The sequence below is a fragment of the Diadema antillarum genome, unplaced genomic scaffold (genome assembly GCF_040938485.1).
Source record: "Diadema antillarum isolate AM-2024a unplaced genomic scaffold, OU_Dant_1.0 seq00000861_RagTag, whole genome shotgun sequence".
Lineage (NCBI taxonomy): Eukaryota > Metazoa > Echinodermata > Echinoidea > Diadematoida > Diadematidae > Diadema > Diadema antillarum.
Genome location: NW_027271731.1, coordinates 259,096 through 274,780, shown reverse-complemented (window position 1 = coordinate 274,780; position 15,685 = coordinate 259,096). Strand labels below are relative to the sequence as shown.

The window sequence follows — 15,685 nt, the reverse complement described above, 5'->3', positions numbered from 1 at the left end:
GTGTTCTCGTCAGTTGTAACTGGTATTGTAGGCCCTACTGGTTGGAAGCTCTCATTTGCCAAACTTGTTCTTAGCTTATTCAGAAGAATTTAGTCACTTGTACAGCAAAAACAACAGTATGGTGCGGACAAGTGGTCTTCCAATTATACAGTGTACATCATATCTATGACGATTTAGCCTAGTGAAAGAAAGAGGGGATGTTGGCTTGGGTCACGTGAGTCTCCGTGATCCTTGCTCTCGTTGTCGCTGTCTCTGTTGGATTTGCTGGAAGAGAGAAACCACGCACAGCACGCACGACAGCTGAAAAAAAAAAAGAATAAACAAACGTAAAAAGTACTGTCTTGTACGATCGCTGGTCATGGTACACTTTCCAGCATTCGCACCAAATCCGAGATTCCTCATACCTTTTTTTTTTAATGTATGATCCTGAAATGTGATTGATGCTAAAGCTATACTCGGTAGGCCTACATGTATTCACTCCGAGGGCGTAACTTTCACCATATCGATCTTGAAGAAAAATAAGTAATGTAAAGATACAATCGAGAGCACTCAACACGATTTCCCTTTTTTTAATGTCGAAATCACTTCGTCAAACTCTTTGAATCTGATTTGTACCAAATTGCTATCTGCATGGATCCCACGTACTTTCATGCCTGCATCACGTTGGCGAATATGGATGTAGTACAATTCAAATGCTATACAAGTGTTTGGCTACACAAACGGAGTATAGAGCGCAAAAAAAAACCCACATCGAAGGCAATTGTTTAATGAATCAATTCGTGTTGGCAAGAACGTCAGCCACAAACAAGTATACAAGGATGTAGTTGTACTTACATCAATGAGTGTTGAAGTGATGTGAAAGGCCAGAGGCAAGACCAGCGATATGCCCATAATAGACATCTGCAGCTGAAAAAAAACACACAAAACAAAACAAAAGCCAAAAAAAGAAAAATAAGTAAGGTGAAGAAGATTATTTTGCGCAAAAATAAGAAATACGGTATAAGATATTCATTCCTATATGATCAAATACTGTATAGATGAAATTTATTGCTTTCCTTCCCTGAAACATCCAGTAAAATCAAGATATGTCATACCCATGGAACAAACACATCATTTCCTCAACTCATCTATTGTTGTAAACATACATGTGAACTGATCTCTTTCGAATGAATACATGTACTTAAACATATTGCTATAATAATCAAACATATTTCTTATGTACGTTCTTGTGTGTATGTGTGTGTGTGTGTGTGTGTGTGTGTTTTACTGAACTACTCGATGCTGCCTAACAAGAACATGTCAAGCTTGTATAAAATTGGTGTCTTTCGTCATCAATTTAGCTTCACAACCAACGACGACGATTTTCCTTACCATTGCACCGAAGAGTTCGACGACGGTGATGAAGTGGAGAACGATAAGGCTGCATAGGACGATGAGGAACGGTAAGAGCAGGAAGCGGTATCTCTGCAGTCAGAAGAAAGAGACACACCTCTTTTGTTGAAAGAACGTTGTATCCAAACTACAATTACGTCCCCAGCATGATCACAATCACAACATCTCGTCAGCAATAGCAGATAAATCCTGATTCCGTGAAATTTGGGGTAATATTTAAGATGGATATTGCAGAGACGTATCCAGTTTGTTATGTTGTGTGTGTGTGTGTTTTTTGTTTGTTTGTTTGTTTGTTTTTGGGGTATGGGAAGTATATTTGCACCTGAGGTGGTCTTATTTTGGAGATGAATGGGGAATTTACCCCAAATAGATATTTCAATGAAGATCAATTTCACTATTGTGCACTACAACTTGAAATTCTTCTGCATTCACTGACTCAACATGTATACTTGAGATATATTCGCACTTGGGCCTCCTTTATTATTAAGACTTCTTCTGTTCTGAAATTACGCAGTTCTCATCTTTTTATTGCACGACCACTCTTTTGCGAAGGGGAAGTGAATGTTGCATGATTCTTTTCTACAGTTTTTTTTTTTCAATTCAATTCAATTCAAACCAATTTATTCATTTCATAAAATCACATTCAAAATATTTACAGAGATGTGTGAGTCAAAGGAGGAAATCACGCAAAAGCCTGAGGCTTGGAAATGGAGATTTCCTATACAAGTTTATCCTTTACAATACAGTTTACAAAACTGATGGTTATAAGTGTCCTTTTAGGGGTTGCAAAATAAAGAACAAAAGGAACCGAGGCGTATTCACACCTTGGTAAGATGTGAAAGACATGGACTTTTATAGGACACGAGGAGATGGTTTACCTTGCACGATGCGAAAACCAAAAGGATGGAGGAAAGCAGGAAAAGACCAAAGAAGACCAGGGCGAAGATTCTGCCATAATACTCGGTCCGCTGGGTGTCCTCAATCTCGCTGATGATATCTCCTGCAAGATAAAGAGTAAGTCAATATTGGCCAATGTGATATGTTTAAATAATATCATCACATCTTTCTCGTAGAATATTTTCCTCATCTTTTTGTCCATTGTGCTGATGCAGTGATCTATACACCTGTATCACCATTGCCAGTGATTACAGTTCCTTTGAGACAAGAAACGAACCGACTATACTGTAATAATTATAAACTCCTACTTTAATGACTGGAGATGCTTTATGCCTCAGTCACATAGACATCCCGGATCACCCCGGACCACCCCGGATCTGATCCGGGGAGAGATCCGTGTTGACGCCGGGAGGCCAACACGGCAACTTTTGGAGGTCAAAAACATCCGGCGTCATCTGGGGATTGGGCGTGTTGGCAGAGCAATCCGGGGTGGTCCGTGTGGCTGCCGCGTAGCTGCCGTGTTGATCCGTGTGGATGCTATGTTTGTCCGTGTAGACGCTGCGCTCTTCCGGCCTTATCCGTGTAGCTGCCGTGTTGATAACGTGTGTACAGTCATACCAAAATCCCGGATCTCTCCGGACGTCCCCGGATCTCCCCGGATCGCCGTGTAAATCCTTGAGCATCCGTGTTTATATGTGACTGGGGCATTAGCGGTTGGCAAAATATTAGTGGTGTTTAAATATTGTCAGTGTGATGGAGGAAGTTAAAAAAAAACGGCACTGAGAGAGGATTTAAATATGACCATATAAACAAGAATATTTATGATACACACCTAACTTGTAAAACTGCTTCACGGCGAAATGCGGCTGGATCTTTCCTCGTAGATCTTGAAGATGAAGAGACAAAATACATGACAATAAGCAAATGTTACAATCGTCACAAAATATGAAAACAGTTTATTGTTTTTAACAGGTTAATGAACTTATTCGTTGTTATTCTTGACTAGATTTTAAAGACACTATGAAATAAATCATTACCATGATTATAATTACTCGCTAATGTATAGATACGTACTGCATGCATATATCATCGTCAAAACCATGAATAACTTATACCCGAATAACTTTTATTTAGTATGTACCACTCTGAGTAACTTTAATCTAGTAATAATGTACCATCATAGGATAAAGAAGTCAGTCTATCGTCACACTGAAGGGATACAAGCAGTAATTTTGATTTGACTCGCTTTTGAACCGATGGTCATTAAGATTGTAAGTAGATCATCATCTTATGAAATCATAATTTTTATCACTTGGTGTACCAAATCATATAGGAGGGATCAGTCTTCCATTACATGGAAGGATAAGTAGATCTGAATTTTATATCTCAGACATCTTATTGCCATTGGTCACAAGGTTGATTTGTTTAGGGTGATCTCCCCATTATCTTTTTTCTTTCTTTCAAGGTCACAGTTTCTGAAACAAGAAGAATACCTTCATTTCACATGACTATGCTACACCACGTCGATTTTTTTTTTTTAAAGAAGTTATCTATTATACGCTTCACAGTAATAGTTGAGTTTATCCGATTGTTTAGGTATACCTTTGTTGGGAGAATGTTGTTGATTCAAAATGAATAATTTTACATTAAACTGATCTTGTAATTATTTTTTTCAGTGTGGCTCCCCGGAAATGTGCCGTGTGCTTACTGCTACAAAAGCACAGATTCGCTAATAAACATACAATTTCAACAATTTGTATTTATTCAAGCTTCTTTTTTTTTCTCTCTCTCTCTCTCTGAATGGATTTTCTGAAAGACCACTACCATTGACGGGCTGGTGAAACTCACCCCAGATTGAGTCGGCCTTGAACATGAGTGATGTATGGGCGATGATGATGACTGAATACAACTGGAATGGAAAGAAAATACAGACAAGGTATATGTAATGTAAGGATGAAGCATAATGGCAAATGGAATGTAAGGATGAAGCATAATGGCAAATGCATTTTGTAAACCTATATACGGTTTATAAAAGAGATACATTTAGTTACAAAGAAATGGCGCCGTCGGAAGAGTTTAATGATACGTAAACGAAACTCTTATCCCATATGTTCCGCGGGGAGTTTTCAAGACTTGTCATGGCTACATCGTTAAAGGAAAATTTGAATGGCTGGTCGATTTCGTGCTTTAAACGTGCGTGAGAAACAACAACAACAACAAAAGCAGAACAAAACAAAAAGTTCATCATGCTGTATGATTATACTTTCGAAAATTGGCTTGGCACCGTGTGAGGTCGGACACGTGTCGAACAAATCGTTTCAATAAACGCTTAATCATTTCAACAATCAACGCTCGCGATGATTTTTGTTAATCAGCGGAGCAGACACGCATATGGTGGAGTCATCGATTGGAAATCTCGTTAAAAGCAAACATGGAGCAAAGAATGATTGGTTGGCCATGCTTTGTTTTGATTTGTAGATACTGACGTGTCACGGACAGTGTGGTGACAGACTGTTTCAACTGTAGCATTCTTTGTGCAATGCGGCCATGTTACAGCGTGTTTATCACAACCCGATAAAAAAAAAACAATCATACATTTTTTTTTTAACAATACAAGTTGATTTTGAAATACAGACGTGGGGAGAAATCACACGTTATCTCTGAAACTTAAATCATTAAACATCATCTGAACGCCATGTAGGCTGTTCTGCTTGTTTTAGAAAAATCAAAATGTCTTTAGTTTCTTAGCCCCCCCCCCCCTTGAAAAAGAGGCTTTATCAGTATTTTGTCTTTGCAAATATTTGCGCTAATCATTTAAATCATAATATATATCAAATCAGCATGATGAAAGAGGCCAAGGAAGCAGAGAAAGGTGAGTATTATGACAATTGTGTCAAGAAGTATCAATACTCTCTGTCTTTATTTTGGGTGTCTAATTACTATTTTTGTGTATATGCAAGTAAAGTGCGCCTAAATAAATGTAAGGGTTAAAATGTTTGCAAAATACTGACACAAACTTAGATTAAAAACCGCTCAACCCATAAGAATTAGCTGAAGAAAACATTATTCCCTATAATGTATGAAAGTAATATGACATACTGTATAGTGAACGGTATGTTTCAGTCCTATCTGGTCTGCACTCCACACACACAATACACACACACAAATATATATATATATATATATATATATATATATATATATACATATATATATATATATATATATATATATGTATACATATAATTATATATTACAGCATGCCTTTAAAACAATGATCTGTATCATGATGAAGTTGAGCCATAACTACATACATACGAGTCTCAACATAAATGACGAGCGCCGAATGATTGAGCTCGTACACAAGGAGCACTTGCATCACCAGTTTAATCTGTCGATGGTAATAGTAGCTATCACCGATAATAATGCTAGTGTGAGTGGCTCATAGTCGCGACCTCATCCCAAATCAAAATCTCGTTGGCTTGTGTTTGAATACGGATATGTTAAGAAAGGGAAAAGAACACGTAATGACAGTTACGGATTGCCGTAAGTGCCTCACTCGATTTCATCGCCCCAATTCCTCGTCGGATATACGAAGGTATGCGCCCAAGCCCGCAAGGACAAGATTCTGCCCCCGAAATAACCCTTAGCTGTCTCCAGTAGATGATGACATAGTGTTTGAGATCTCACACTCCGTGCTCTATAAGATCTCTTATACGGAGTGGCAACCACTGCATTTAAACTTCATGCTGCAAAGATACTTAAAGTGACTGCATTGGATATACTAATCCAAACTCCGTTTGTGGAAATTATAACCACGTATATAATTCAGAATCTATATGGATTATATCAATAAAGAAACAAGTTAACCTAATTTATAACAGTCGAAGTTGTACAAAGTCGGATCGGCATTACAGAAATGATGGCATACGTTACGATGAATCATCTATAACGAACTATATAATTCAGGTACATTTCAACATTGATTTACCTCACTGTTTCGCTTAGATTAACTACGGACCAGTTAAAAGTTAGTCTGAAAAGAAAGAGTAATATTTTCATGTTGATATTTTTCTACTGTCATGTAATATATATATTGTGCGTTTATATTATTGATTATATGTTGAGATGGAGAAAAATAAAAATAAACTTGAAATGTGTTTTACACTTGATATTAACAAAGGTAACACATTGTTTTACACTTTGAGAATACATAATCTAGCAAGATAATCTTCGTAAGCTTTTTTTTTTTACATACACTATCATTAGGAAATTGTGACATGTTGACATCGTTAGCCCACTAATACATAGGCATATTCATAATGCAGAAATTGGCTAAGCTTCACAATTTTTCGCAACTTCCCAGATTTATATCCCATTTTCACTGTTTTGCTTATAAATTTTGACTCTTTCTTTTCAGTCTAACTTTTAACAGTTTCAGATAATTCTCCTTTAAAACCCGAGCACATTATTCATAGTATTCATTAAATTATATTGATTTTGTAATCATCGGATTGTCTTTACGATAATACGAGCGTAAATAATATTATGTATTATCACAGTCACGTTCATACTGTAAACTGATCATCTCTTTAAAACGTTAATAATACAGGGCAGCTGAATTATGATTTAACACCCTTTCTCCATACATTACAATTTACTGCAATGCACAAATGCCCATTAAGAAGAATAAAAAGTATACTATAGTATACGACACAACATGTAACATTCAGATCAGGCTAATACACAATGCACCCGAATGACCTCCGAAATAGGCAAACATAATCTAGCAAAACATTCACCTTTTCAAAGCGCTTGAGGGAAAGAAGAGAGAGAGAGAGAGTAGGGGTGTGTATGTGTGTGTGTGTGTGTGTGTGTGTGTGTGTGTGTGTGAAGGGGGAGCAGAAGAGCAAGGGAAGAAGAAAAGGAAGAGTGCACAACAGAAATAGAAACTGAAAAAGAAACGGAAAGAAAGAGCAAGTAGTTACGTAATGTCAATACTCACGATTCCGTAGATGCCAGTAACAATTGATCCTCTCCTCACGCTACAACAGCAGCACTGTTTGATAATCGCCATGGTAACCGAGTTCCACTCGAAACGAATAGAAGTTAGAACGCCGTAGATTTCTTTATAGATACAATCAGTTCCAAACGTTGTGTTCTGATTAATCTTTTAGCGCGTCTCTCTGATGGAGTAAGATAGCCACGAACGAAACGATGAAAAAGTTTCACCAAAATCCAACACCATTGGAAAGAATCCACTCCATCGTAACCATTTTGCAATTAGTGTTAGCTGTTTTAGAGACACATGAAAAGAATTGATAGTCAGCTTCAGATCCACAGACGTAACTCCAAAACTATCTTTCAGTTAATAGAGCAAACTTTTCAAAAAAAGAATTGATGTCATTTATTTCTCGGTTTGTTTTGTTTTTTTTTTTCAAAGAAACGCGATCAAAATTATGGTAGAGCGCAATGAACGTATAGCCCCACTCCTTTGCTACCAATCACGGGTGTGACTACACTTATTATGAGTGATGTTACTGAAGGTTCACAAGAAAGCTGCATAAACAGGCACACCATATACAGTAAATTGTAGGTCTACGTCCAGGTCCGTTGGTTTGTGTTATATAAATGTCCACCAACACTTCATGAAATTAACTTCACTTCGGAATCTCCCTGATGACGGTGACACGTGATACAGGCTGTCGTCACGTTTGAAGTTCATTGATGTGGACGCCCCGGGGCTACGAATGGGAGCGCTGATAGCTGATTACCGGCGCGCCACGAACTGACACTACTCATTCGTGATGCATCCAATGAGGGCTTCAGCAAAGGAGGGTGTGTAGTTTTTGTTTTGTTTCCTTGATGATGCTAACAGTCTATTAATATAAAAAGAAATGTTTTAGAGTTGTTAGAATAAACGAAATCTATTCCGATTTGTATTGCATGTACAGGCACTGATTAAAGACACAAAACATTGGAAAATAGGCGTATATACACTGGAAGAGATATACATTATCATTCATGACTTCTAGGGTCTGTGTTTTTTTTCTTTCTAGCTCTTCATCTATATCTATCTTCCTCTGTATCTAATACACACAAATACACACACATACACACATACACACTCACATACACACACACACACACACACTCTTCTTATACACCATGATATTACAGTGATCACACACAGACTGCTAATGTTTATTTTTCTACCCAATTGGGATACAGACCTTTGACGTTGAACTTTGACTATTCACCACCATTATGTCCATGCAAATATAGTTCTAGATTTATAATCTTCCCTGTCCACCAACTTACATCACCACTATGCTAAACAAAAAATATAGGTGAAGTAATGGCTCGATGAAATGATTTTCTTTTCTCTCCATTTTTTTTTTGTGCAAGAGGACTGCAAACTTTCACTTGACCATCGACCTCCCACCACTCTCGTTTCGTGTCAGTAACTGTCTATTCACTTTTACCCCATCAAACTTCTTGTAAGGTCATATATCGATAAGCAATATTCATATAAGTAACATTAAACCTATTTAACAAAAATATATATAGCAAAAATTGTGTGACCGTCGACCCAAAGGATATTATCGCTGAAGGTACATATAGGCCTAAAAACAAGCAGATTAACTGAAAATCCTACTTTTCTGCAGCACCGTACAGATCTCTCCTCCTCAAAACCTATCAGGTATTATACACTGCTGTAGGCTCTATAGCGCCCCCCCCCCCCCCCCCTTGACCCCACCAGGAGCAGTGAGACATGACTCGTTATCCCCCCCCCCCCCCTCCTCACTTGGTATTTGATTAAAGTAGAAAACACGTTTCCGCGTCCCCTGCATGCGACTGACTGCACATTGGTGTTGGTCACCATCACATATAATAATTATTATTCAACTATAAGTGAGGTGAATTAAATGTCATCAATTCACAAATTTCCCGTTGTTTTTGTACACAAAATAGACTATCACAAGTATCACATTCATAATCAAGCAACTGAAGTCCTTTATCCACCACCCACCCCCCCCCCCCACACACACACACACATAAACATCTTGTGTGAGGATAACAGGTCATGATGTGAATTAAAGACGCACGTTTTTCTTCTTGACTCCATTTCAATGTAATACAAAATTTAAAAGAAGCAATTACGTTAATAGGATAAGTGAATTAAACTACAGAAGGCTTGGTGATGAAATGGCTGTAGAAGGATCTAATACTTATAGCTTTAATCTATTGTAAAACGAAAAATCCGGTACTTTTTTCTATCAAAATGCTTTAACAATAATTAAAGGTCGACGTGGTCACTTATTATAAACGAACTGAAAATATGATATCATGAAAACATAAAAATAGCATGAAAAAGTTGATCCATGGCGTGTCAGGAGTCGCTACTGTTTTCACGTCGGCCTAATTGGGAGTGGGCACGACGCGCTCTTATGCACGATTTCCCATTAATTGGCTAAAAATTTACTCATTATTCAGTATTAGTATCAACCTAAGATTCGATTCGATTACCATTTGATTATAGACTATTCGATTGGTTGGAGTGGGTGACTGTCAAAAGTGAAAGGTTGATGACTGTGAGATCACCCTCGAACGATCCTCCATAGCATGGCACATGACTGCTATCAGGAATCTGACGCAGCCAATGAAAAAGGTTGACAGATTATTGGAAGGCTTGTGGAGCCGGGATTTGTGAAAACGCAGAGATTTGTAAAAACGTGTCACTGCATGGGATTTGTAAAAATGCCGGAAATGTAAAGTCGTCTCGCCCATGAGAAATGTAAAAATCTAAAAAATTGCATCGACGGGAAATGTAAAAACGTCTCGCCGACCAGACAGTTCATCCGAACATACATATTTATATTCATGATAAATAGTATATTCTTGTGCAGGCCTTGTTTAATCAGCTATCAGACACTCAGATTTTATCGAAACTCATCGGAACGCTGATTTTTTTTTTTCATCTTGGGGAGCAGATAGCCTCCGATGGTCAGTGGAAGCCGGGGCATAGCATTAAGCTTGAATCCAGCAGGGCCCTGTTTTATGAAGAGTTAAAATCGATTATAAAGTTGATTTCAACTGTAAGTCTATGGCAGACTGTGTGGTAAGGAAATTTAAAATCGATTTTATCTTTTGATAAAACGGGGCCCAGGTCGTATAGGGCTCTGCTGGCATTGACATCATCCTTGGTGCTGGGCCTCGATCCGATTTTTTCGAGTTTGTCAGATCAATTCATCGCAATTCATCGGAACGATGAACTGGGGATCAGACAGCGTTCCCACTATCGCGCGATCCGTTACGAACTCCACGATTAGTCATTGATCGTGGAAGTTTTGGACAATTTATCTGAAATTTTTAATGTTTGGATACGAGGTGCATGATGCTAGTCGAATGGAGTTGGTATACGCTTGGATGCGATATGGTCACGATTGGTCTATTCCAAGCAATATACGATCTGTCACTATCTGGTCTCCCGTTCAAATACGATCTGATAGGATTGACTCGATTGAGTGCACGATTGGCAGGTATACCGATCTAACGCAATCACTACGATCGGTGTCCCCAATCTGGTACGTGCAGCTGCGTTCTGATACGCTCTGATACGACTACCGCATAAACCAATGCGGTCTGTTGAGATAGGATACGATATATTTCACGATCGGGATAGAAGATGACACCATTTGAGCCGAATGGGAATATTATAGCCTGGCTGACCATAGACTTCATCGTTTCCTTAATTTCTGCAGAGTAATTACAATCCACAACCATTGATGATGGCAAGGGTTGACAGGTTGAGGATGATGACATCGTATACATCTGCAGTATCGCGAAATATCAAATTACGTTATCATCAGAGAGGAAGAAGGCGAGCAGCAACCACACTAGCCAGAAACTCATATAGTCCCTCCTCTGAATATTCTAAAGTAATTGACAGATTATTTAATCTCTGACACACTTAAAGGGACTGTACAGTACTGGTTGAGGTGGGGATTCATGTTTTGAACATTCCTATGTGAGATAATAAGAAACCTCTTAGAACATTCAACGCTTATTTGATGAAAATTGGTTTTCAAATGACTGAGATATCCAAAAAAGTGATAATAATAAAAGGCGACAGGCCACGCCTTTTATTAGGATCTCTTTGTTTCACCTTGTTTTTTGATATCTCAGCCATTTCAAAACCGATTTTCATCAAATAAACTTTTGATACCCCTTAGAATTGCATACTCTTTGACATCTCATAGAGTGGTTTCTGAATATCTCACAAAATGTTAAATGCTAAATCCTCACCTCGACCAGAACTGTACACACCCTTTAACCGCCCCCCCCCCCCCCCAAAAAAAAAAAACAACAACAACAACACCTCAAATACATTAAATCAGATCATTACCCCCTTTTACTCAGAAAAAAAGGGAAATATGTTCGCGCCTGCCTCTGAATTATTATGATGGAATGCATGGAATCCAAAAGGAGGGTGCATCTTTTTGTTGGATAACATTTACCTTCAATGTATAAGAACGTTGGCCGAATTGATAATATTGCTTGTGTGCTTAGTTTTATATTTACATGTATGGCTTTTTATTTCAAAATATATAGGTACCTATATACATGTATATCTTACACGGGAGGGTATTGGAATTTGAATTTGGTTTGGCTTGATTTCTTATTCTAGTCGATAATGTTTAACATAACTGGTTTGCACACAACAGAGAAGTAACTCCTCCCAATCACGTGCTACATTTACCCCCTCCACCCCTGAAAAAAAAAAAATCAGATTATTGACAGGGGTATTGCTAACAATAACTTCTGTGTGAAAATGAGAGTGATCTTAATAGTCATGCACGAGTGACCTATACAATGGTCACTTTTATATGGGGTGTGTGAAACATTCTGCTTCTGGTGAATGTTTCAGTGACGGTGTCATTTTATCATCTATTATGTCACCCCTCCCCCTTATGCAATATTAACAGTGCATTTTTGCATTTCTTGCTCCGTCTCTAAAGTGTGCATGCTCACTCAACCAAGACACAGATCTAAACCCCTTATGTTCACGCAACATAATTATGCTGTCAGATGTTGGTTACAATATCTGATGCCAATTCTTTCAATAAACTAAATGGATTTTACCGTTTATTTAGGTTTTGCTATAGCTATGTTCCTCTAAATTGTGCTCAGCCAACCATAGAAAAGTGGAAATTGTCAGGATAGGTGTGAGGGGTTCAAACGATGGATGATGAAACAACAACAGTTACAGCATGCACTCATACACAAGAAACAGAATGCTCCACAGCCCCCTCACCCCCCTCCCCCAAAAAATACTCTTTTTACTTTTAAAGAGTGTCCATTTGCCTTTGATATGCGCTGATTTAGGAAATCCTTATCATTTTTTATACTGACGTTAGTCAATACGTGCAGACATACCATCGCCAACTTCTGATTGTTTGTTTTTGTTTGTTTGTTAGAATATTTCTTTCTTTAAAAAGTTAAGATATTTTGATTAGTGGGAACTACTTTTTGTGTGTCTGTTTAATGGTAATATGTTAGCAATTAAATGATATGTATAACAGCAAATTATTATACATTAATCTCACGAAATGATAAACAATTTAATTATAGTAAACATCGGCCTATAAAACCTCAACATGTCAATAAAATGTCCATACAGTCATAAAAATACATAAATAATTTGGAGATGCAGGCTACCACCTTGCGGAATACAAAATACGTGTATAGTCCACGAGTAAAATAAGGGAAATGTGCAATACAAATAACAAGCTGTGCTTTCTCAAGGTCCCCCGCGCAACATTCCATGTAAATATCAACCTTGTTCAATTTTTTTTGTAATCATACTAAGCAATGTACTTGTCCCCACAAGGGGTTTGTGACACATGAGAATGGTGTGTGAAATAAATTGACTTGAATTAAATTGAATAAATGAGAGGAAGACAAGTGAAAAAGTTGATCCCGATCAACACAATTAAGAAGCACGATTAGATGAGAATTACATGGCTGCGTTTTGTTTCGATCCAAGACGATCTGATGCGATAGCAGTGATCACGATTGAAAATAAATCGTGTTTATCGTAGAAAATTTTTTAACAGTCCAAAATTTTTCTACGAATAACTCGATTGCCACGATTGACCTCAAGATGTGATACGATGTAATAAAATTACCACGATTGCTCCAAGATTGTTGTTGTTGTTTTTTGCATTTTTTTTTCTCTATGAGGGGACTGCATTCTACAAGCTCTGCTTTTTAGCAGTCCCCTCCATTTCCAGCAATATCGTTTATGCATTTACCACAGTGACGTAACAGTTATTCTTGTATCTCTGTTGATAATTTACCCATATTTTTCTTACAATGTTATTCTGTTCATCGCATTGTGGTACTGATTTCATGACGTCTGTGTATATGAGCGTTTCTTTGTATTTCTTATTTGTTTGTTGGAAGTGAAATAAATCAACTTGAATTAAGACCACGATTTTAATCGTGGAGCCAATAGGTCCGCGACGGCCGACGTCTGTCCGCGGTAGTCACAGTGGAAGGCTCAGGGTGACTACTGTATTTTGCCACAATTAGAAGGTCGCCCTCTACGTCAATGCCCTCCTCTACATCATCGTTACAATACAGTACGAGTACATTCTCGTGCAGTACGTACACATAAGTACGGTTAACGTGTACCGTACATGTGTTCAAGTGCGATATTCTCCTGTTTGCTAGCTTGGCTCGGATGTGTTTGACACCATAATGATTATGTAAACACATTAATTATGTCCAAAGAATAGTCAGAATTTTCTCATGGAGGTGTCGTAGACACCGCTTTCGTCATGAATGACGAGAATACTAGGTCCATGTCAGTATCGCGATTTCAAGAGTGACAAGACTGGTGAGTATCACTCAATCAGTGTGTCATCAGTACACAGTAGCTCGACATACACGGTACGAGATACGTGTATGTGTGTGTATTCAGCTTAATAAATGAAGTTATGTTCCCGTCACACGCGTACAGCTGTATGTGAGATGATAAATCGCATCTGATGCTGCTGCTGCTGCTGCTGCTGCTGATAATTCTTAAATTATGCAAATAATATTATGAAGTATGATTGGAATTCTATTAATACACAACGAAGTATAGTCTAGCTATAGTGAGGTGCCCGCACCTCGTCAGGGGCCCGAATACCGTCACCCCGCATAAAATTGTTTTATATTTAAGCGCACTAAACAAAGATTTATGCCCGGGACTGTGTTCAGTACGCTTGAAACTTGACAGGGTTACCACAACCAAGCAAATTGTGGGGAAAACCGAACAGTTTTTCGCGAAAATCTGAAATTTAATCAGAATACGTGTTTAAAGTATCACCTCTGTCCCCGCACGTGTATGTCTATGGGAGCATCACGATTACCTGCACACGTCTTTTACGTGATTTGTCTATGGGAGCGCGGGTGACGAGTTGCGGGCCCCTTCCTTAGCGTGCAACTTTTTTGCATCGTTCGCGTTTGACGACGATAGCAGCAAATTTTCGATATTGATCAGTGAACTTGTGATTCCATTGGAATTTTCAGCATTTTTCCTGTATGTTTGTTAGTTGGATTTCAAAGAATTTCAGTGGAGAAATGTGATTCAAATATGCGCAAACATTAACTATGACGAGGTGCGGGTCACCCAAGTATACAAGTAGAAGAGGGTTAGCATATTCCACATGTTCAGGCAGTGCATCACACAAAGGAAATTCAAAGTAGTTAAGATTCCAGTGTGTGGAGTGTGAGGTGTTCACGGCTATAAAGGAGAGGGTTTGTAAGGAGTGTTCATCTTTGTACCAGTAGACTGCACACGGTTACTGACTTATTCTTCCCAGGCAGATATAAGGTATTCTTTAAATTAAAGAAGATGCTCAAAGCATGAATGTCTTTATTTAAAGACAGACAAGATGTTTGTGGATTTTGAGATTTGAATATGGCAGTAATCGTGTTGAATATTAAGAGTAAAAAGGCTGTATACAGATTCATTCCTGCACATGCGGATGCATCCACCACAAGCAGTACAATAGGCACAGCACAATCAGTCATTGATACCAGGCACGCAAGGCACGCAAGGCACGTCAACTTCTATGAAACACGCGGGTGGGTGAAGGAATTGAAAACGGGTGGGACCCTCTTCTACTTGTACTTCGTTATTATTAATAGAATTCCAATTATACTTCATAATATTATTTGCATTTAAATTTAAGAATTCTATTACATAACACTCGTACAAGTATTCCGAGAGTTAGCATGTTCGAAGCAATTGACTGAAGTTGATGTGAATGGATAAGACGTCATAACACAGACGCAAGACACGCCAGCTGTCTGATTAGTATACCTGACTTTATTACAAAGA

The 15,685-nt window shown here is 38.2% G+C and overlaps 1 protein-coding gene across 1 annotated transcript; it reads right to left on the bottom strand.

Annotated features, from left to right (window-relative positions):
• Positions 1-210: 210 nt before the first annotated feature.
• LOC139740550 (uncharacterized) lies at positions 211-7,366 on the bottom strand. Its single transcript, XM_071651139.1, has 7 exons — positions 7,295-7,366; positions 4,138-4,198; positions 3,122-3,175; positions 2,271-2,392; positions 1,372-1,464; positions 835-906; positions 211-300 (listed from the first exon to the last, which is right to left on the bottom strand). The coding sequence occupies exons 1-7, from the start codon at positions 7,364-7,366 to the stop codon at positions 211-213; spliced, it is 564 nt and encodes a 187-aa protein (XP_071507240.1).
• Between the last annotated feature and the right edge of the window lie 8,319 nt (positions 7,367-15,685).

Excerpts from the sequence above, each read along its gene's own strand:
- LOC139740550 (XM_071651139.1), bottom strand. The coding sequence starts at position 7,366 with ATGGCGATTATCAAACAGTGCTGCTGTTGTAGCGTGAGGAGAGGATCA. Across the intron at positions 907-1,371 it reads TCGAACTCTTCGGTGCAATG|CTGCAGATGTCTATTATGGG; the intron begins GTAAGGAAAATC and ends GTTTTTTTTCAG. Across the intron at positions 301-834 it reads TCACTTCAACACTCATTGAT|CTGTCGTGCGTGCTGTGCGT; the intron begins GTAAGTACAACT and ends TTTTTTTTTCAG.